Source organism: Copadichromis virginalis, linkage group LG2 (assembly GCF_057382275.1).
Source record: "Copadichromis virginalis isolate Kocher_CV1m ecotype Utaka linkage group LG2, C_Virginalis_male_GT1.1, whole genome shotgun sequence".
NCBI lineage: Eukaryota > Metazoa > Chordata > Actinopteri > Cichliformes > Cichlidae > Copadichromis > Copadichromis virginalis.
In genome coordinates, this window is record NC_140619.1 from 24,825,256 (window position 1) to 24,846,192 (window position 20,937).

Sequence of the window (20,937 nt, forward strand, 5' to 3'; positions counted from 1 at the left end):
TTTAATAAACTAAACACCAAATAAGAAAATCAAAACCCACTAAACCCTAAACTCAAATATTTAGTTAAGTACAAAAGCTTTTTTAATTAAAGAAAATACACATTCTCCCCCTTCAGCAGGAAGTGGTGGTGCAGTCCAATCATCCCTCTTTCTATTTAACTGCTTTAAACCCTAGCTACCACTTTTTGTCTGGCAACTCCCAGGGATCATGAAAGGTGAGAAACAGGTAAAAGAAACAAATATTAGTCACAAACCAAACAAAGTAATGAACTGGTATGAATACATGAGTAAACTAAATATGCGTGCTTACAAATAGAACAAATGTATCCAAACCAATCAATAAACTACTGCAAATTAAAGTGTGTTGTTTTAAATGAAGAAATAAAGAATACAAAAGAGTTACTTAGACTTTTAGAGTGTGGCTATGGGTTTGGCCATCACATTGTTGTTGGTGCTTCCCACAGTAAATTATTATATAAAGCAGGGGTCTCGAACTCCAGACCTTGAGGGCCGGTGTGCTGCAGGTTTTAGATGTGTCCTTGATCCAACACTGACTTAATTGGATAAATTACCTCCTCAACATGTTTTGAAGCTCTCCAGAGGCCTGGTAATGAACTGATCATTTGATTCAGTTATGTTGACCCAGGGTGAGATCTAAAACCTGCAGGACACCGGCCCTCGAGGCCTGGAGTTCGAGACCCCTGATATAAAGAATCTTCTCATGTTACATTCTTGTCTCTATATAAAAAATGAAGAAATTAGAAATAAAGAAATAGTAAATAGAAAATAAGAAGTTTTGTGCTATGCAAGTTCTTTTAAATTCTATATTTTATTCTATAACTTCTTTTATTGATCACTTTTATTGATCACTTGTGAATGTGTGTGTGAATGGGTGGATGACCGAATGTAGTGTAAAGCGCTTTGGGGTCCTTAGGGACTGAGTAAAGCACTATACATATACAGGCCATTTACCATTTATTTCAAGCATTCAATTAAAACAAAGTGATTAGCATGATCCAAAAGAATAGTCACTAAAAAAGCATATTTCACCATGGCTACACTGAGTTTTGTGGACATTTTAATTGCTTTCATTTAATCTGTATTTTTTTCTAGTTTCACATGAATTTATATTAAATATTTGAATATATAGAGAGGATGTGATATAAACAGGCTATTGTCAAGAGTAGTGACCTCTATTTTGACAAATGCAAATATACATTTCTATTGTTTTGTTTTAGTTTGTTTGTTTTTAATTAAGTGCTGCTGATATACTGTCACTATAAGTTATTAAAAGTGTATACATTAGTGTACATTACATTAGTACATTAGTGTATACAGTTCCATGGTACAGTTTCACATCTTTCTAAAACAGGAAATACTAGGTGTTACTGTTATAAGTACTGGGTGTTTTAATAACTGTATGCAATCTCTTTCCTGTTACCTTACTTCCTGTTTTGGTGGTTTTGGTGGTTTTTGGGGAGAAGTATATCAAAGTTATATGTAACTGCTAATGCTAATATGTACTTTCCTCACACTATTACACAGACACTGAGAGAACATGCACAAGATGTATGACAGTTTATTTATTCACCACTGCAGATGCTTAGACCATGAACAGCAACGACACCCTGTGATACTTTGTGGAATGTGGCATTAGTCCATGGCATGTCTCAGTAAAAATAAACCGCTATTACTTAGTGAACTTTGATATAATGCTATACTTATTATTTACTATAGTGACAAATGAAACAAACAAATAAGTACAGTGATAAAATATATCATTTTTCAGTGAAATACACTATACACATCCATTAAATGTCGTCGTGTTTAGTAATAGAAGCAGCTCGACTCCTCTTTTTAGCATTTCGTGCATTGTGTCTCCGGCTTACTCAGCAAAACAGGGTTTAAGGCAATCTATAACAAACTCTTTGTATTAGATGAATAATTAATCATTTTATGTTTAGATGATCTACACAAAACAGCTGTTTCTTGTTAGTGTTTGCTTTCCTTTTAGTCTTTTCCCCTTGAGAACATTAATATTGATGACATGAAGGGAGGCTGACCAAGCTCTCAGTCATTCTCTCACCACCACCACCACCTCTCTCTCTCTTCCCCTCCCTCTCTCTTATACCCACACCCTGGATGCAGGCAGGCGTGCACACACCGGCAGAATCACTCAGCTTCCGTGCCCCTCTCTTCTCTCCATCTCGCTATCGCTGTCCCTCCCTACTCTCTCCACCGGTGGATTTTAGCCCACTGCTTCGTGGAACGTCGGTAAGAATGATTCATCTCTTAGTATGCTCTTCATTTCTGTGTTTCTCTTTGGTTCTGATTTTTTACCAGGACTCAGACAAAGGATTGGGTGTGGCTAGATGGGCAATGGCAGCAGAAAAAATGTGGGAAAAGGGATGTTGAGGACACTGATGGTCATAGAGATAAAGATACAATATTACAAATTGTTTGGATAATTGGATTTAACAATGAATCGGAAAGGGTGAGAATATCACTGCTAATATTAATATTAATGCTAAGCTTAGTGTATATACATGTCGCGATAAAGAAATGACTCAGTGCGCCATAAACATTCTGGATGTGTGCCAAGCATATCTATTTCTTTGTCAAAGTGATTTTCCTAGGCCCCATTCAAATTCACACTAGTGAGGAGATTGCCGTTGCTTGGTTTGTAAATGACTTGCTGCAGGCTTGTGGGCTTGTCATATTTGCACAGAAGACTCTGACAAAGCAGCAGTTCAGACAGGCATGACTGGGCTAGACTGTGAAAGGCAGATTAGTCAGACCTGAGGCTAGCCTAGGAATAAAACTGCAGTGGAGCCTGTGGAGCATTGCCTATATCCACAAGGCTGCAGGGGTGGATGCAGTAGGGTGAGAGAGAGAGAAAGAGAGAGAGATGATGCAGAGGGAGAGAACAAAGACTTTAGCCTTAGAGAGGTAAAATCAGGGACAAAGGAAAGAAAATACAGCTGGGTGAAAGCAAGCACATGTTGACTACATCTACGTTTTGGAGAAGCCAATGTGAAGCCGTGTGGGAGGCAGCCACCACCCATGTTCATCCATGTGGATGTAGTCTGAGCAGCACATGTAGTAGCCACTCCCTTTATGTACAGTCATTGCAGAGTTTATTCTAAAGGCTAGACAAAGCTTTCACAGATTTCATGGCTCCTACGATGAACTTTCAGATTGCTACAATGATTTTGATCACATTATGCTGCATTATCAATTTAAGGCTCGACAGGAAAGGTCAAATGTGTGTGCTCAGGTATCTTTCTCACCTTTGCCAGCCAAAATGTCTGACAAGCCTGACATGACCGAGATCGCTCGTTTCGACAAGACGAAGCTGAAGAAGACGGAGACAAAAGAGAAAAACCCTCTGCCCACCAAAGAGAGTGAGTGCTCGTTGTGCGCCGTGTGTTTCTGATCACTGTTGAAGCCACAAAGGCTTCGTCGTCTGCAATCATTTGTTACTGTCAGTAGCTCCTCATCATCACTTCCTGTGCTATCGAGAGACCGCATTGTCAGCCGGCGGGAGCTCTGAAGCAAACAGCTGCAATGTCATCACACATTTTATACACAGCAAAATCAAAAAGCAACATCCTCACACACGTTTACTGAACAAGAGCCTACCAACGGTTGTGTTTCTCTCTTCTTTTCTAGCCATTGAGCAAGAGAGGAAAGGCGATGCCACACCTTGACTCAAGCACACGAAGAAAAGAAGCTGAGATGCGGCAACAAAAAGCACTTTCTTTTGATTATTACAGTATTTGAATCTCTTTCATTGTCTTCAGAAATGGGTGCTCTTAAGCTCCCCAGGGTGCTGTTAAGGGTATATGGCATCCTCACAAGGGAGCCTCTGTAACCAATATTAAAACTCCAGCCTGGGTGCCTGTCTTGTGCTGTTAGCGTATAGCTAACATGTCTCCAATGTTGCCAAACTGGGAAGTGGTGTAGTGATGTAGCACAGAGAGACAGGCAGGCATCCAGGCTATAGGGCTGGTGGGGAGCTGGTTATGGACATGGGAGTAATTGAAGTTAAATCATGTGGGATGTTTTCTTAATCAACTTTTTACTTTTATTTATGAAATAAAAATGAAGACATGGAACCAGTCAGTCCTGTGCATCTTGATGTCTCGTTTTTACAGATGTGCAAATCAAGACAATCACAAACACAGACACACACTGTATTTATGAGGCAAAGAAATAAAGCAAATGACTCACACATTAAAATATAGAAAAAAATGTAATATAATGCTGGTGTATGTTTTACCTACTAATGTATGTTAGAGTGCTAATGTTAATGTGATTACAATAAACCAGCATAAGGTTTGGGATCAGAAAATATAGTGCTAGTGGCTAATCAGCCCAAGGTTTTATGGGGCCTTAAGCACAATTTGATTCTGAAGCCATCCCCCACCTCAGAAGCGCCAGCGTTAACAATATGTGGTCCATGCTTGATTTTTTGTGCTTTGTACGCCTAACACAACCCTTATCGTGGCTTATAGTGCACTGGAAAGCACCATAGGCAGATGTTGTTTTCTGTGTTCCGAAATGTTTCAGCAAAGCTTCTGAGGAAATATTTTAATCAAGCAGTAGAAGCAGGTCTTAAAAATTAAAACACGGAGCTAACTGAGGTGTAACAATGCTGGATTATAACAGCAAAGACTCCAAAATAAGGCTGGTCTATAGAACAAAAGGCCTGTTTCATAATGGGACAATGGTAGTCAAATATTAAGGACATACATTTTCACCTGTTAGTTACTGAGCAATAACAATTATCTTACACCGAAGAACTAGCTAATAGAATTTTTTCATTATGTTAAAATGATCTTTATTTAGGAACATAATCCAAACACAAAGACCACACATGTTCTCTGGGCTGTTATAACTGACTAGTAAGCTAAAGGTAGGCTGCCAACCATAATGCCTTTGATTCACATACAATATAAACCAAGCTCACCTTACTTAAAGGTTCATTTTTGTTTTTGTTTTATATGTTCAAAATTTATATTCCACGGATGAAAAAATATATATATATACACATACATTTACCCGCTAGTTTTGTGTGACATTTAATGAGCTTGAGACTCCCCCTGGTGGTGTGGAGGCCTCAAGCAGCTGTGTTGTCTTTTTATGCCCTTATGCTGACTCTTGTAATGTTAAACATGAACTACTAAATTAAATAATAAATTAATCACACACAAACACAAAGCAATACTGAAAATAGAAATATAGTAATTGAGTAACTGTTCAGAATAATTCCGAATTGGAAATTATTCCAATTTATTTATCACAGTGGCTAACATTTCAGGCTATCCTGTCTTATTTGCTATTACTTGACTGATAGACAAAATAATCTGTCTTCAATAACAAACAATTATAATAATCATAACAATAATTCATTTAGCCTTTTTTTAAGAAAACAAGCGCTAACTATTCAGGGGTGCAGGCTCATGTAATAAATAGAACAGCGTTAGGTTTTATGGTGTTACTAAACCAATACAATCTGTCAATCTTGGCTCTAGAATAGAATATAATTAATTGTTAGTTTGGTAGAGAAGTATCAAAAATGTGAAATAAAAAAATACAAACTGCACTACATTTGAAGAAATAGTCACTAACAAACTAAAAAATAATTTTTTTGACCACGTGAAGATAAAAATGTATGTCCACATGGTCTAAAAAATCAGAAAGCTGATGTTCACGCTTAGATTTGTGACAGTGTACAGAAGGATGATCTAATCAAGCGCTGCGGTTTCAGTGTGAAAACTACCACTAACTAAATAAATGCAAAATGAAGAGAATTGAGAGTGTAAGATTTTTACAGGAGACAGAAAAAAAACCTACAAACATTTCTAAGCAATGTTAAACACGGGTCTGATAATCAACGTCAGAATTCCCTGCTATGGTGAGATCTGCAGCTTCCATTTCAACTTTGTTGAATTGCAGTTATGCTCTTGGACTGCTGTATGGGACATGCCTCACTTAGAAAACCCTGCTATGAAGTTTTGTTGCCCTTGCACTTAATGATACACGCAGGAGTGTGACGCATTAATATAGCGGTACAGCCATACTCCTGTGTCCAAAGATCATCCCTAACCTGACCACCATCCACAAGTTAGGACTTCCAAACCATGATTCTATAAAAGACACCAGCCTTTTCACATATTTATAGACTCTTAAACGCCTGACGTCTGCTGCTGAGCTCGGTGAATCAACTAAAATTGGAGAAGAAGTCAGTCAACAAAGCTGACGGTTAATGTATCCACAGTCGTAGTGTATTGTTTTAACTGACAGCATTTTGTCCTGTTGAAATGATTGTGTCATTTTAAATATTAAAGTTAAATGGAGCAGTTGACAGAAATAGCTCTATGGGGGTGGGGACCGTTACAATAGCACGTAATGATTTGTATTGTTAAATTTGATTGCATCACCTGCGTTGGAAGAAAAAAAACGTGAACCTGAGTATGGTGTGAAAAATAATTTCATTCCCCATATTCCTGTAAAAGGCACTGGTTACAGCTATGTTCTGACTTCTAAATTGATGTTCAGAATTATTCAGTAAACATTACGGTGACACCAAAAATGACCAGTAAACCCACCCTAAACTCAATATCAGTGATTTATAACCCCAAATCTCCGCCTGCGGGTGTTGCTCCTGTCACCCTGCCTCCGCCTGTCAAACTTCTCACCTCCCGAGTTCTGATAGACCCACTTCTCGTACTTCACACTGCAAGCCATTCACCAACTCTCACTGGTCTCCTGTGTCCGAAATTTATTTTAGCTCAGTTTTACTAATGCATATTCACTTCACCACTGTCAATTACTTAAAAGGGTACGTGTGTGCAACACGTTCTCACTCCCAAAGTGTGTAAGGTGGTGGGTAAAAAAAAAAGAAAGAAATTTTCTATGTGCTCCTTGCAACATTCGTTTAAAATGTCACCCAATAAGCCCGGTGTTTTGTCCTGATCTGTAGTCCTGAGAGTTTCGATACTTATGTCGTCATGTAGACACGTCCAGATTGATTGTTTCTATCAGTAAATCCATTAATATCGTTAAAGGTTCTCTATTGGCTTAAGCTGTTCTCTACTATTCTCAACTTTTTGAGAGTAAGTCAGACCGGGGGTGGGGTGGGGAGGGGAGCTGTAGGTTTCAGTCACGACCTTAGCTGATATCTAATTAGTGGGGATTATCTACACCTCTCCGCTTTTTGTGCAGGCTGAGTGAATTATTGTTTTAAGGGATTTTGAGTGGCTTAAAGGGGATCTGACAAGTCCGCTGTCCAAGTCGCAAGTAAAAGTATGAAAAGACAGAAACTGGTGGTGATGATTCCTTGATGAGGGACATGATTATGTGGGCTAAAGCGAGAAAGCGAATCAGCGGGATTAAACGTGATCAGCCTGAAAGGATCATCCAATGCTTAAACCTGCATATAACTTACAGTTTTTTAATATTTTATCAAAAGTCAAACTAAACATATTATGAAATAAAATGACCTTGCAATGCTACATTTTAATTGTCATAGCCCTTACGTGTCTTATGTGTCTTTACTCGTGTAAATCCCAGACTGTTTTCGCACCAAGTTGTTTCCCAGGGAAACATCTATTATCCTATTATCACAACGGTGCCAATTTCGCCGATGTGTGAGGCGGTATTTACATGACTATATACTGTCACTCCTGAAAAGCTGTAAGGCTTTGTAGTACCCAGTGTCCCCATGGGATACTGGTGCCATCTCCCGAATGTTTCAAGTGATTTTATTTATATTATCTTTTAGCTAAGCTATCTTCGATTTGTGTGCACATAAAGATGAACAATAATCACCACAATGAACCCATACAGAGATTACTTTTTGTGTGAATAATGATCTTCTATTAGTCAAAAATAATAATTTTATTCTTAAATGTCTCCAAATCCGGGGGATTATTAGAAGATGGTTTTAATTATTCTATACGTAGTGCTCATATGGATTCACATATACTGACACACATACATATACTTTAAATCCATGCATATACTTTGTTTTTATAATTAGCATCAGAGCCTGGGAACAACAGGTGAATTCGTCTGCGTTGCTTCTTTGAAGTGCACTTATGCACCGACAATTCCTATTTGTCCATGGGAAGCCCCAGCCAATGTCGTTGACGCATTTCACAGTAAAATGTTACTTGCTGGACAAATCTGTCTGTCAAAGGGGGCACGACCATATAAATATCATGAGCGCCGAGTAGGGCGACAAACTTCAGTCGCCTCCTTCTTTTCTTGGCGCTCACATCTGGAATACGTCACACTAGCCTCTGCTTGGAATACACACGCTATGCAACCACTGAATTTCTCTGCAGTCTTGGTTCTGTTCCTGTGTTGTCTTTTTCAGCTGTCATCTGCTTGGTATGTCCTTTTTTTCTCTCGTAAAGAAAGTTTTAAATGCTATAGTTTCTATGGGTTTGCAATTGGTAAAATAACTTACAGGTTTAACATAGCTATCTTTTTTCCCCTCTACAGGACCATGAATAATTTCTTGATGACTGGACCTAAGGTAATACCATTTAAGATTTTAAGAATGAGTGTTGCGTAAAAGCTGTTCCTTCCAGCCAAATTCTATGTAATTAGCACTAACATTAATATTCATAACTTCCTTTCCTTTCTCATCCAAGGCCTATCTGACCTATGCCAGCAGCGTGCGAGTGGGCGCACAGAGTGGGATACAAGAGTGTAAACGCCAATTCGCTTTGGAGAAGTGGAACTGTCCAGAGAACACGCTTTCTTTGTCCCCACACAACGGCATGCGGAGTGGTAAGAACTCTTTTTGAATCAAATCTATGGCAACTAAAATTAGTGAGGTCGTGCGCTTTTTTTGAGAGCAATCTTGAAGCGCCTGTGCGTAAAGTGCTTTTCACGCACAAAACTAGAACTCATCAGTTACGCATTATTCGTGCCAAACTGGATATCCAAGTAAAAAAATCCGGATTTCTTTGTTTGTTATTTATTTTAGCCACAAGGGAAACTTCTTTCGTCCATGCCATCAGCGCTGCCGGAGTGATGTACACGCTCACCAAGAACTGTACGGCTGGGGACTTTGACAACTGCGGCTGCGATGACTCCAAAATTGGACAGCCGGGTAAACATGTATTCCATGAGCATTCTATCCGCGGTTACAGTAAGCGATTTCTAAATTGGCTTGTATTCCTACAGCGAAATAACGTCATGTGCTATTTTGTCTCAGGCGGTGTAGGGTGGATTTGGGGAGGATGCAGTGACAATGTTGCTTTTGGGGAGAAGATCTCCAAACAGTTTGTGGACGCGCTGGAAGATGGGCATGACTCGCGCGCAGCGGTCAACTTGCATAACAACAAGGCAGGCAGACTGGTAAGATTTGATCTTAATATTATTGACGGGTTTTTTTTTATGTCAATAGTGTTCTGACACAGCGTAATAAATGAAAAACGAGATCGTTGTTTTTGTTTGGCTTTCTGTTTATTTTTTGGTAAAACGTTTGTGCTCTCGACAGGCAATCAAAGCAACCATGAGGAAAGCCTGCAAATGTCACGGAGTATCTGGAAGCTGCACCATCCAAACCTGCTGGATGCAGATGGCCGATTTCAGAGAAGTGGGCAACTACTTGAAGATGAAGTACAAACATGCAAAGGAACTGGAAATGGACAAGAAAGCGGCGAGAGCAGGGAACAGCGCGGACAACCGAGACGCAGTCACGCACACTTTTTTGAGCGTCGCTACAAGGGAACTCATTTACCTGGAGAGTTCTCCAAATTACTGCGTCAAGAACCAGACCCTCGGACTCCACGGTACAGAGGGACGGGAGTGCTTTAAGGAGGACAAGAACATGTCCGAGTGGGAGAAAAATAGCTGCCGCAGATTGTGCAATGAATGCGGCCTAAAAGTGGTGAAGAAGCGCACAGAGGTTTTCACCAGCTGCAACTGCAAATTTCACTGGTGTTGCACAGTTAAGTGTGAAAAATGCAAGCGAGTTGTAGCCAAATACTTTTGCGCGCACAAAAGTGGGAGGAAAAAGAACAAAAAAGGCAGGAACAGTGCGCATCAATAATGACTGGGATCTCTTGCAAAATTTGAACTCTTCACATTATTCGATAAATATGATTTTCATCATATTAACCAGTTTTATATTTACGAACTACATGAGAAATTATTCTGCATCACATGAATGTTATTTAAATTTTTTAGCTAAAGTCCTTTAAAGCACCTTTCCCCCCTTTAGTTTTGAATGGAGTGTGTATAGGTCAAATTTTGTCTTGTGGACCAAAATCTCCAAGCATTGGAGCAACAGTAGCAGTGTTGGGAACTTGGGAGTTCCGAGGATGTTTGTTCGCTGTTTATCACGTGTGACTACTGAAATTGGTTTAATATTTAAAAGTCTACCTAATAATTATTTAAAATAATAAATATTTTTATACAATACACGTAACTGCCTCCCAGTTTGTCGGTGGTAAAATTCTGAGTCTTTTAGTCTTATATGCGGGTGCCTTGGTGTCATACAGTCTTTGGTAGGTAAATAAATTACTTCCTAATGCCAACCTTTGAAGTGCGAATAGGCGTCTCCTGAACCAGTCACCCAATCAGCTTTCTCGGGTCTCAAGACAAAGAAGAAGACTTATTTGGTCCTCAGTCAAGTAAAGGACAAAGCTGCAGCACACGGGGTCAAAATACCTACATCTCTATAAGCAGGATAACGACAACGGGATAGGTGAAGATGGCGCAATCAATTTTTTGGCTGCTGTTTGTTTCGTGTAGAATCAATCCTGGATACGCTTGGTAAGACATGTATACACTAGTTGCATGCATGCTTTAAAATAAGTGAACAGAAGACAGAATTATATGACTTTTATTATTATTATTATCATTATTATTATTGTTCTCAGGGTCGCAAGCAATTTTCTGATGACGGGGTCAAAGGTATATATACATATATATTTGATTGCTTTTATTGTGGCAACATTTTTTTCCACATTTCAAATGTAATAAAAACAAAATAAAGGACAGACTGTCACTGCCTCTTCTGCAGGACTATCTCACCTACGCAAAGAGCGTGCAGGTGGGCACACAGACTGGCGTCCAGGAGTGCAAACGCCAGTTTGCCTGGGATAGATGGAACTGCCCCGACAGCGCAACCCAGCTTAAAGGACTGAAACGAGGTAGTTATTGTTTCTCTATTGAGCCTCAAGTTTTATTCGGCATTTCCAACCAAATGATTGGTTTTCCCAGATTTTCCTGGCAAAAAGTAATTTCCAGTGTTTCTATGCTTTTTATGTGTTAATTAAAGCAATTAAATCAATTAAAATATCTTTACAGAACTATTGTTAGACTTGTTGCAATCTCTGCTACGCCCCTGGCCAGACCTGCCTTTAAAATACTATTTTACCCGTGCTTGAATATGCACACGCACACCCATGGATGTGGATCTATTTTTCATGTTTTTGATGCTGATTTAGTTGGTGACCTTTGGACATGTTGACCTTTATACCACTTTATTTTTCTTTGTACCTTTGTAGTGTAGCCTTGATTATCACAGAGTTATAATAAAAACAATGCAACATTCTACACGTTATTAGTCAATGCTGGTTATGTATTCTCCTATAAGAGGCTGTGGCAGTAGACCTTGTATGTTTCCTCTCATTCAGCCACCAGAGAAACGGCTTTCGTTCATGCTATCAGTTCAGCAGGGGTCATGTACACTCTGACCAGGAACTGCAGTCTTGGCGAACTCGAAAACTGTGGCTGCGATGGTTCAAAGAACGGAAAGCTTGGTGAGTCAACGTACGAGTTACAGCGCCATTTGTCAACATGCAAGTTCTTAATTAATGATCTTTAAGTATTCAAAACTGTGTCGTGCAGGCGGTCGCGGATGGTTGTGGGGTGGCTGCAGTGCTAACGTGGAGTTTGGAGAGAGGATTTCCAAAGAGTACGTGGATGCGGAAGAGACGGGTCAGGACTCTAGGGCTGCTGTCAACCTCCACAACAACGCGGCTGGCCGATTGGTGAGTTGTTTTCAAACGACACGCACTTCTTTACTAACCCTTCATCACTCAGCGCTAAGGCATCAGCAGCCGTTAACAGAACCTTGTTTCCAACAGGCCGTGAAAGACACAATGACGCGTATCTGCAGATGCCACGGAATGTCTGAGAGCTGCAGTGTCAAAACCTGCTGGACACAGCTGTCCGATTTCAGAGCCGTGGGCAATTACTTGAGGATCAAGTACATTCACGCTGAAAAGCTGGACATCGACCAAAAGCGCATGAACGCCGGTAACAGCGCGGATATCCAAGGTGCCATCATGGACGCGCTCGGCAGCATCGCACAGTCAGAGCTCATCTACCTACAGGACTCTCCAGACTACTGCAGGAAGAACGCCAGCTTGGGGGCGCACGGCACGGAGGGCAGGGAGTGTCTGCTGCACGGACAGGGCTTGACGCAAGGGGAAAGAAGGAGCTGCCGCAGGCTGTGTCACGAATGCGGCCTGGGAGTGGAAGAAAAGCGCACGGAGGTGATGAGTAGCTGTAACTGCAAATTCCACTGGTGCTGTAAGGTGCACTGCGAGGACTGCGCCCACGTTACAGTCAAACACGTGTGCGGCAGGAAGGACGGTGGGGATGGAAAACGAAGAGATCGTGGACCCAAATGAAAACGACTGCGTTTATGGATTTGTCTGTTTGCACTTTCCCCCCTCTTTCGTGTATGATATCCTAGTGTCTATTTATTAAGAATGCTGTAATTAAAATAAAAATGTAAAAAAAAAAAACCTTCTAAATATTTGTATCTACAATTTCAGTTTTTCTCTAGAAGAGGGCCACCACAGTTTCTGACACCGCGCACGCACATAATAAGAATCAACTGCATGCATTTTAAAAGGGGGATTACAGGGATAACATCGTGCAGTTTACGCCACACCGAGGTGTCGATCCAGCGTTTATCCGCCACCACTTTGATGTCAATGTGGATTGACTTTTATTCAAAGAGCAAAGAGCCTTTGAAAGACAAATTAGGGAAGCGCTTCCACCATTCAAGTTACAGTGTTTGGTTGGTAATCGGCGACACCATTGCCCACGCTAGTCTTTGTCACATTCCAAATGGAATGCAAATGTGTCTCAACACATTAAAGCTAAAGCCTGGTGTTTATTCGCTGTTACATGAATCTTGTATATGCAATCAGACACTTATATAAAAGCATGACTCACTTTTTTCCCCTGAAAAGCAAGATGATTTCTAATCTTATCATCTGCAAGTAATTAGGTATTAGTATTAGATCTATCTCTGCTGGCATGTCAGTTTTTCTCTCCTGTACCCCCTGTATCTCCAAAACCTTGCCTCTCAGCTGGATGTGTCATAAATCTGCCACTGATTCCACTAAATGACTGATGGCATGGATATTACCTTCTTCAGGGGGCCCATGGCTGGAGGGGAAGGCGTAGGGGGAGGGAATGTTAACAGTTATGGGTCTGGTGACAGGTCTGTTTCACTATCTTTACAGAACAGTTACTGTTGCACCAATAAAAACACAGAGATAAGTGAGAAATTCTGACATGAATTATCAGACTATCTGGTGTCTCTACATCATAAAGCCCCGAGACCTGGGGCAAAACAGCGAATGCATTTCACTTTTTCAGTTTTCAACCATGTTTGCAATGTGAAATTAGGCATGTCATGTTAAATCTAAACACAAACACTGTGGCAAATAGTTACACAACTCTACAAATAAACAGACTACTGTTAGCGTATGTACTGTTTGGGGACAAAATTGGGTTCTAACACAACCAAGGATCAAAGAAGCATAACATCAAGTTAAATTCCTGGCTGCAGAAGCAAACAAATAACACTCTCACCGACCTGAAACGCTCCCTCCCACACTTCCCATTTGTCTGTTTCCCCTCTAGGGATGTCCCGTATTTCCCATGCTGTCCTGCTGTGCGTTAATGAAGGTTTTGCCCCACTGGAGGCCCTCACGCTTTATCTCTACTCTCCAGTGAATACATTACTGGTGCCATATTGTTCCCATATGATGCTCAGCTGTGCTTGGATTTACTCTACAAGTGAGATGCCCCTGAGCAGACCCTGCATTTGACATTTTTTTCACCCACTAAACTGCATTTATTTATCTTTCAGGAGTTTTATGATTTTAGCATTTCAAACATTTTAGACTCAGTAAAGGAATATTTTTTTTAAGGAAGAACTTACATTGACCCATCACTTTTTATTATTTATACCACATTTGGTGGCAGTTACATGTCACAGGGGTATGTTTCCAATTCAGGATAAAAGAAGAAAACAGAGGTAGGGGGTTCTGCCACAAGGACCCCCCAGGGGAACTTGTGTATTCTCCCAGAGTGGCTCAGGGGGGTCAGAGCGTGATTGATCACCCCTTCTCATTGCTGCCCTCCTCTATCACCAGGGTGTGAGATACCAAGAGGTCTCACACAAGCTGCAGGTGGGAAAAAAGACCGAACACAACCAACAATAAGACTAAAAGGTAGAATGGTAATAAAAGTGTGTGTGTGTGTGTGTGTGTGTGTGTGTGTGTGTGTGTGTGTGTGTATATATATATATATATATATATATATATATATATATATATATATATATATATATATATATAAAACCCTAACTCACAATGTGAGACATAACATCTACAATCCAAGCATCACTATTTATCCCGGGTTTGCATTTCAGTTTGCAAGTCTGCTGTCCATTAAAAATTGACAATCAACTTTGAGCAGACTTAACCATGTGTTAGAAATGAAATCAACAGCCTCTGTGTTTACAGATCGACCATTTGCAGTGCATGCATGCTCTATTCATAGCTTTCTGACCACAGAAGCCTTTTACTCTCTTACACAATAGGTGAGAGAGTATAAAAAAAAAACACACGCATTCTTAAAGTGTGCTTAAGCAGGGGTAATTTTAGACCGATCATTTCACAGTGATGAGTAAGATGATGGCTGGCAAGTAAAGTCACTGTGTTATCAAGTGTAAGTTATCATTCACAACAGACAAGAATGAATTTTTCTAACGTTCCCTCAAAAGCAGAGGTGATGGGATGGAATGCCCAAACTCTAGCGGACTACATGCGGAAGGTGAGTATTAAAACTAGTTTGAAGGTGAAAGTAGAGATGTTTATACCTTCCAAGTACTGTAGTCTCTTGATTAACATTATTTATGAACATCTGATAAGCGCGACTGCATAATTTGCAAAAACAAAAGCTCACTTTTTAACCAAGAAAAAGATATATTTCCTGCTTTTTCATTCATGCCTTGTTTTAGTTGGTAACACCTTATCTAAAAAGTAGCATTTCACGCTAATTTAAGGAAACACCAAACATACAAGAAAACTTGCATGGTTTAAATGTGCTCAAAGCTTCACTCTCCTCTCAGCTTAAACTGCCAGGCTGTGACAGAGTAGTGACAAAGAGCAGCATAGATGGAGCACAGTTTATGGTAAGCGTGTGTGTGTGTGTGTGTGTGTGTGTGTGTGTGTGTGTGTGTGTGTAACATTTCTTTTTTTATTATTCTGAAATCACAATAAATCTGACTTTCATGATCTCCAAATCCATGTCATGTAGAATATGACAGAGTGTGATCTGCAAGTGTTCCCCTGCCTCTTTGTCCCGTGAGTCTAACTGAAAGTGTATTTCTTACACTGACAAATTACCCAACAATTAATATCTCTGAAAACATGAAAAGGTTCATTATATTGATTGGTTGCATGTTTTTTTGTATTAAGTATTTTGGACCCTAAATTAATAAATAATATAATGATACTTACCATCTTTGATAATATTTTACTTGTCTCTGTGCTGCACCTTTATAGAGTAATTACTAAGATACAAACTGAAATCAACAAAGAAGAGCGCAAGAAGGCTACTAGTCACAAGTAAGAGCGTAAACTACATACACTATTTATATCTTCAGCTGACTCTAAAACAGTTGCTCACCGAACATAAAAAAAAAACCTGTCTGTTTTATTTTTTTGTCCAGATCAAAACCGCTGAAGTATCCGAAACAAGATAAAGGTCAGTTTAACCGTGTCTGTAACATTGTGCTACCATCTTTCGTAAGGCTTCACTGTCCTCTTTTTACAATTTATTTCACTACAGTATTTGTACAAGAAGTAGACGTTTGGGAATCTGATGAGTTCGTAAGTAAATACACTAGCCACTTCATTAGGCACCCCTTGCTTGCTTGTTGGACCCCCTTTTGCTTTCAGAATCACTTAATATTTGTGGCACAGAGTGCATCAAAGTGCTGGAAACATTCCTCAGAGATTTTAGTCCATGTTTACACGATGGCATTTTGCAGTTGTTGGTTCTGATTCTAATCGTTGAGTTTGAGAGGATCTGAGCTTTGTGATGTGGTGCAGCAGCCAAACTCGACTAGATGTTTTTCAAATCTTCTACTGCCTGACTTTGATGACCATGTGTGAACTGTTGCCTCAGTTTCCTGTTCTTAGTTGACAGGAGTCGTCTTCTTCTCCTGCAGCCCATCTGCTTCAATGTGTTGTGTGTTCAGGGATGCTCTTTTGCATAACTTGGTTGTATCGAATTACTGCTGAGTTAGTTACCATTTTGAACTCGGACATTCCACTTACTGCATATTTTCTCTTTTTCTGACCATTTTCTGTAAATCCTTTATCTATGTGAGGGAAAAACCCAGGGGTTCATCAGTTTCTGAAATATTCAGACAAGGCGATAACAATCATGCCACATTCAGCAGGTGGCTTTCAAGATGTTTGCATGCCTAAATGCACTGCCGTAAACGTGATTACCAAGTTGATATTTGTTTTAACAAGCAATTGTACGTATGCACCTCACAGCTTAATTACGCACCTAATACGTCATGTGAAATTTTTTTAAAAAGTTGCTTTTGTCATGAGTTGCACTCATGCGCTCTGCTTGTATCACATGTCCGGGCTGCGGTAAGGACAATGAGAGCGATGATCCAATCTATGAGGGTCCAGAACACGAAGCAGAGAATTACAACTGCAGTGTAGTTGAGCAACAACCAGGACAGGACAAGACAAGTGAAGCAAAGTACAAGCAGCCTGCTGCTGGAGACCTAGCGAAGCCTCCAAGACCCCCCCGAGGGCCAAAACCTCCAGACTGTCAAAGAGGTAAAGGAGAGCAATTCAGAATAATACTGTATAAAGAAATGCAGTTATATATGTAAGCATCTCAGTGCCTATATGAATTGGGGACACTTTCACAGAGATACTAGACTATATTAGACCTGTCTGTATGGGTAGAGCAGCCCTATTTTTGCTCAGAGATTAGTCTGAGACAAGACTGACAAAAACAAAGACTAATTTCAAGCCAAACAAAATAGACACTTTACCCCCAGGCTGACTCAAGACTGTGGCACCAATCAGTGACATTTGCTTTGACTAGTGTGACTCACTGGTAAAAAGAGGAATGACTTCAAATTTGCGGTTTGCTAACATTATTATGCAGCTTTTTTTGAGGCTGTAGCACTGAAAATGTAGCTCTGCTACAGGTTTCTGTGATGAGAATTTTATGCAGCATGTTATGCCTACCTACACTGTACAATTTCTTCTAAGGTTTGACTATTTATTTATTCTATTTTTTTGGAAGTAGCTAATTCTCCTGCTCCTCCTTTACCTAGTATGCTTTGAAACCAGAACTGGCATTAATGTGTCCTGAATGTATGATAACATGTGCACAGAACCTCTTCCTGATCCACCATTCTCTCAAAGAACCTTCAAACCTCCACTGCCATCAACCCCAAGGGGGGATCACATCCTCCAAAGACCGTTAAAACCAGCAGGTAACAAAAATGTGTTGAATCAAAAAGCTGAATTTACCAGTTATGATGAGTGTTGTACGCCCATTTCATTGAAAGATTTCCTTTTTTTTTTTTTATTTATAAGTTCCTGCAAGTGTGCACTTAGACCGGAGCAAGAAGCCTGGATCATCCCAAAAAGACATTCCAAAAATAAGTATGCAACCTACAACATGCTGGAATAGTTATAGCAGGTGTCCTACAAAAGTGTTACACTGTTGTTACAATGTTTATCATTTCTATTTCACACCATCAACAATGTCCACAAGAGGGCAGTGCTGTAAAAGATACTATCAGCAAACCTCATCATCCAAAGGTGCCTGTGCCTACTGATGTGTCCAATAGGTAGAACAGCCTGAACAATTTATGAGCATAAAAAGACGTTCACTTTAATTCAATGCAACTATTTAATAATTGTGTGTGTTGAATCTCTCCTCTTTCAGGCCAAGTAAATTAATTCCAGAACCTTCAGGAGTGACACAATCTACAGAAGAATACAATTCGACACCAAGACTAAAAAAGGTATTAAAAAAAAAAGTGCGTTAAGTTATTTATACAAATGTGAGAAAACCCAATGGTCCAATTAAGGTTTTATTTATAGATCATGAGCACTTTCAGAAAGGAAACAGCAGATCACAATGCTGTACAAAGAGAAAGAACAACAGAGATGCTTATATCTTATACACTGCCTTTTATTAACTAGTCTAACTGGAACTGTCTGTGATAGCGCTACACTTACACTGACTGTTCTATCATGGTGCGCTCAGGGCTTGGATTCGAGTTGGTATGGAGGAAAGTTGACAAGACACCAAGCTGAGGCTGCTCTTCGGGAGGTCAACAAGGTCAGATGTTGCACCTTCTCATTCTAAAGCAGACAGAAAAACACACACACACACACACACACACACACACACACACACACACACACACACACACACACACACACACACACACACACACACACATCTGAAATGTTACTGGATGCATAATGTGAATGTATGGGTTTGTGTATTTACATGTATGTATCTTTAAGGATGGTGCCTTTGTGGTGAGGGACAGCTCTAACGGCTCAGTCGAGCACCCCTTCACCCTGATGCTGCTGTATCAAGACAAGGTTTACAACATTAAGATCCGTCACCAAGGCAATGGCTACACTCTCGGCAGTGGCCTCAAAAACACCAAGGTAAACTGGAAGCAATGACAGCATAATGTTACAAAAAAAAAAATCAACATGCTCGCTTAAAGTAAACTATTCACATCTTGCGGCACGCCTCGGGGAATGTGTGATGCTAAGTTGTGCTGCACTGCATCATTAGGTCCCCGTCATTTTTTGTGTGTGCTGTTTGTGCTTCAGAGTTTCCCTGGGGTGAAGGAGCTGATTAACCATCACACACACACCCCGCTGCAGCTCATTGATGCCACAGACCAGAGTCATGAAGAGCACCCCCAGAGTTGTCTGCTGCACCCTACGGGACATTGACCAGCACTGACAACAGTTTTAATGTGCGTGTTCGCACCTTTCTCTGTGCTCATATATGCTAATCTGTGTGCATGCATGCATGCGTGGCCTATTCAAAATCTTTTTAAGAACATGTAAAGCAAATGTCACAATTTTCACTCTCAAAGGTCATTGTTATGCAATTCATCTTTGTGCTGCTCTCACTTGTATTTTTAGTAAACACAAAGAGAGATTTTTTTTTCTTACATGGGTCATGGTTTGTTCACAAAGGAGCACAGCATTACCTCCTTTATTCACACCTCTGAGGACTGCTGCTTAACTGCCTCTTGGATTTTTAGAGACGCCAACTTGTCAGGGTGGCCAACACAAACGATCAGATCACATTGTCTCTGATTGGTTCGCACTGCCGGCAGAAAGCAAATATCTTGTTTCACAGCTGTGTCAGATCTATCAAATATTATTACACTTTAAAACCACACAGTCTGAATTTAAAACCGAAACACAAAACATGTACTGACATATTAGGTTGCTTTCTCGTTTGTCTTGCTATTTCAAACAGCACTACTAATTCAGTGTGACTGACAACAACATATGTTTTTGTGTCCTAGATTTACATAGCAATGTAATGCAAGCCAAATTAGTTGAATCTGAGAGATGTGCTGATGGACACATTTGTCCTTTATTTAGTACATCAGGACTTAGCAGGGCAGCTCAAATAAGTCAAAAGATATAGACCAAAAACTGAGTGAGATATGTATTTGATCCCATACAATCAGCCAGAACTCAGGTTGTCCCCATGTGACACTTAATCAGTCAAACAATTATAGATACTCCTGAGCTCAACTCATTATGTATATTAAGCACACCTGTCTACAGAATTAATTTCTTCCACCAAAATAGAGACCAAAGAACTGTCAGAGGACATCAGGGACAACACTGTAGATTTGTACAAGGCTGTTATGGGCTACAAGACCATCAACAATAAGCTTGGTAAAAAGATAACAACTATTGGTGTGACTATTTTACAATTAAAGAAATATATAATGAACATTAATCGAGCCTTTGCATTTATTTAGAAGTGAAATAGTGTTTTCCACTTAAGCGTCCAAAAATATTATACCTAAAACACTTTTACATTAACTTGAGTACACCTCGTATGATTTGTTGTTGGGGATAACTTAATTCATTGCAAAAATGTACTATATCAAAACATAATTTTAGATTAAACATATATATATATATATCTATATATATATAGATATATATATTTGGGTCCAGGCTTTTAGATATTTAAGTGAGCAGATAAGAAAGTCACACTGATCTGACAGTTGTTGCACAAAGCTGTCCCCCGTGGCAAAAAAAAAAAAAAAAAGGTAGCTGCATGCCTCACATCAAAGAGCTTGATGGACAACCACGTGTAAAACCCTTCAGTTACTCCTATCTACCAATCAGCAGAGCACAGTTTGACAGACATCATGTAGTATCACGCAGATCTGCACCACTGACACCGACAAGCAAGGCTGAGCCAGCCCATAATGCCCTTATAGTTATCACATTTCACATCTGGGAGAGGAGTTTCATCATCTGCTTTGCATATTTGCAAATTGATCAGCAACTTCACGTTAGTGGCAAAAATGATTGTTTT

General features: G+C 39.9%; 4 protein-coding genes across 4 annotated transcripts; all 4 read left to right on the top strand.

Annotated features, from left to right (window-relative positions):
* Positions 1 to 2,119: 2,119 nt before the first annotated feature.
* tmsb2 (thymosin beta 2) lies at positions 2,120 to 4,125 on the top strand. The gene is made up of 3 exons (XM_085474795.1): positions 2,120 to 2,274; positions 3,300 to 3,404; positions 3,673 to 4,125. Exons 2-3 carry the CDS (start codon positions 3,305 to 3,307, stop codon positions 3,708 to 3,710), a joined length of 138 nt encoding a protein of 45 aa, XP_085330921.1. The 5' UTR covers positions 2,120 to 2,274; positions 3,300 to 3,304; the 3' UTR covers positions 3,711 to 4,125.
* A 3,042-nt stretch (positions 4,126 to 7,167) lies between these two features.
* On the top strand, positions 7,168 to 10,446 carry LOC146717351 (protein Wnt-8c-like). Its single transcript, XM_085474783.1, has 5 exons — positions 7,168 to 8,548; positions 8,667 to 8,805; positions 9,005 to 9,130; positions 9,236 to 9,378; positions 9,521 to 10,446. Exons 1-5 carry the CDS (start codon positions 8,174 to 8,176, stop codon positions 10,073 to 10,075), a joined length of 1,338 nt encoding a protein of 445 aa, XP_085330909.1. The 5' UTR covers positions 7,168 to 8,173; the 3' UTR covers positions 10,076 to 10,446.
* A 71-nt stretch (positions 10,447 to 10,517) lies between these two features.
* Positions 10,518 to 12,769, top strand: LOC146717352 (protein Wnt-8-like). The gene is made up of 6 exons (XM_085474809.1): positions 10,518 to 10,800; positions 10,908 to 10,941; positions 11,051 to 11,180; positions 11,667 to 11,792; positions 11,881 to 12,023; positions 12,120 to 12,769. Exons 1-6 carry the CDS (start codon positions 10,739 to 10,741, stop codon positions 12,666 to 12,668), a joined length of 1,044 nt encoding a protein of 347 aa, XP_085330935.1. The 5' UTR covers positions 10,518 to 10,738; the 3' UTR covers positions 12,669 to 12,769.
* A 2,204-nt stretch (positions 12,770 to 14,973) lies between these two features.
* Positions 14,974 to 20,324, top strand: lcp2b (lymphocyte cytosolic protein 2b). Its single transcript, XM_085467077.1, has 12 exons — positions 14,974 to 15,114; positions 15,413 to 15,475; positions 15,601 to 15,647; positions 15,849 to 15,911; positions 16,016 to 16,041; positions 16,132 to 16,175; positions 16,958 to 17,147; positions 17,717 to 17,818; positions 17,922 to 18,155; positions 18,443 to 18,675; positions 18,867 to 19,016; positions 19,188 to 20,324. The coding sequence occupies exons 1-12, from the start codon at positions 15,037 to 15,039 to the stop codon at positions 19,311 to 19,313; spliced, it is 1,356 nt and encodes a 451-aa protein (XP_085323203.1). The 5' UTR covers positions 14,974 to 15,036; the 3' UTR covers positions 19,314 to 20,324.
* The last annotated feature ends 613 nt before the right edge of the window (positions 20,325 to 20,937 follow it).

Excerpts from the sequence above, each read along its gene's own strand:
- lcp2b (XM_085467077.1), top strand. The coding sequence starts at position 15,037 with ATGAATTTTTCTAACGTTCCCTCAAAAGCAGAGGTGATGGGATGGAAT. Across the intron at positions 15,476-15,600 it reads TAGATGGAGCACAGTTTATG|AATATGACAGAGTGTGATCT; the intron begins GTAAGCGTGTGT and ends CATGTCATGTAG. Across the intron at positions 19,017-19,187 it reads GTGGCCTCAAAAACACCAAG|AGTTTCCCTGGGGTGAAGGA; the intron begins GTAAACTGGAAG and ends TTTGTGCTTCAG.
- LOC146717351 (XM_085474783.1), top strand. The coding sequence starts at position 8,174 with ATGTTACTTGCTGGACAAATCTGTCTGTCAAAGGGGGCACGACCATAT. Across the intron at positions 8,549-8,666 it reads TCTTGATGACTGGACCTAAG|GCCTATCTGACCTATGCCAG; the intron begins GTAATACCATTT and ends TTCTCATCCAAG. Across the intron at positions 9,131-9,235 it reads CTCCAAAATTGGACAGCCGG|GCGGTGTAGGGTGGATTTGG; the intron begins GTAAACATGTAT and ends ATTTTGTCTCAG.
- tmsb2 (XM_085474795.1), top strand. The coding sequence starts at position 3,305 with ATGTCTGACAAGCCTGACATGACCGAGATCGCTCGTTTCGACAAGACG. Across the intron at positions 3,405-3,672 it reads CCCTCTGCCCACCAAAGAGA|CCATTGAGCAAGAGAGGAAA; the intron begins GTGAGTGCTCGT and ends CTTCTTTTCTAG.
- LOC146717352 (XM_085474809.1), top strand. The coding sequence starts at position 10,739 with ATGGCGCAATCAATTTTTTGGCTGCTGTTTGTTTCGTGTAGAATCAAT. Across the intron at positions 11,181-11,666 it reads GCTTAAAGGACTGAAACGAG|CCACCAGAGAAACGGCTTTC; the intron begins GTAGTTATTGTT and ends CCTCTCATTCAG. Across the intron at positions 11,793-11,880 it reads TTCAAAGAACGGAAAGCTTG|GCGGTCGCGGATGGTTGTGG; the intron begins GTGAGTCAACGT and ends TGTGTCGTGCAG.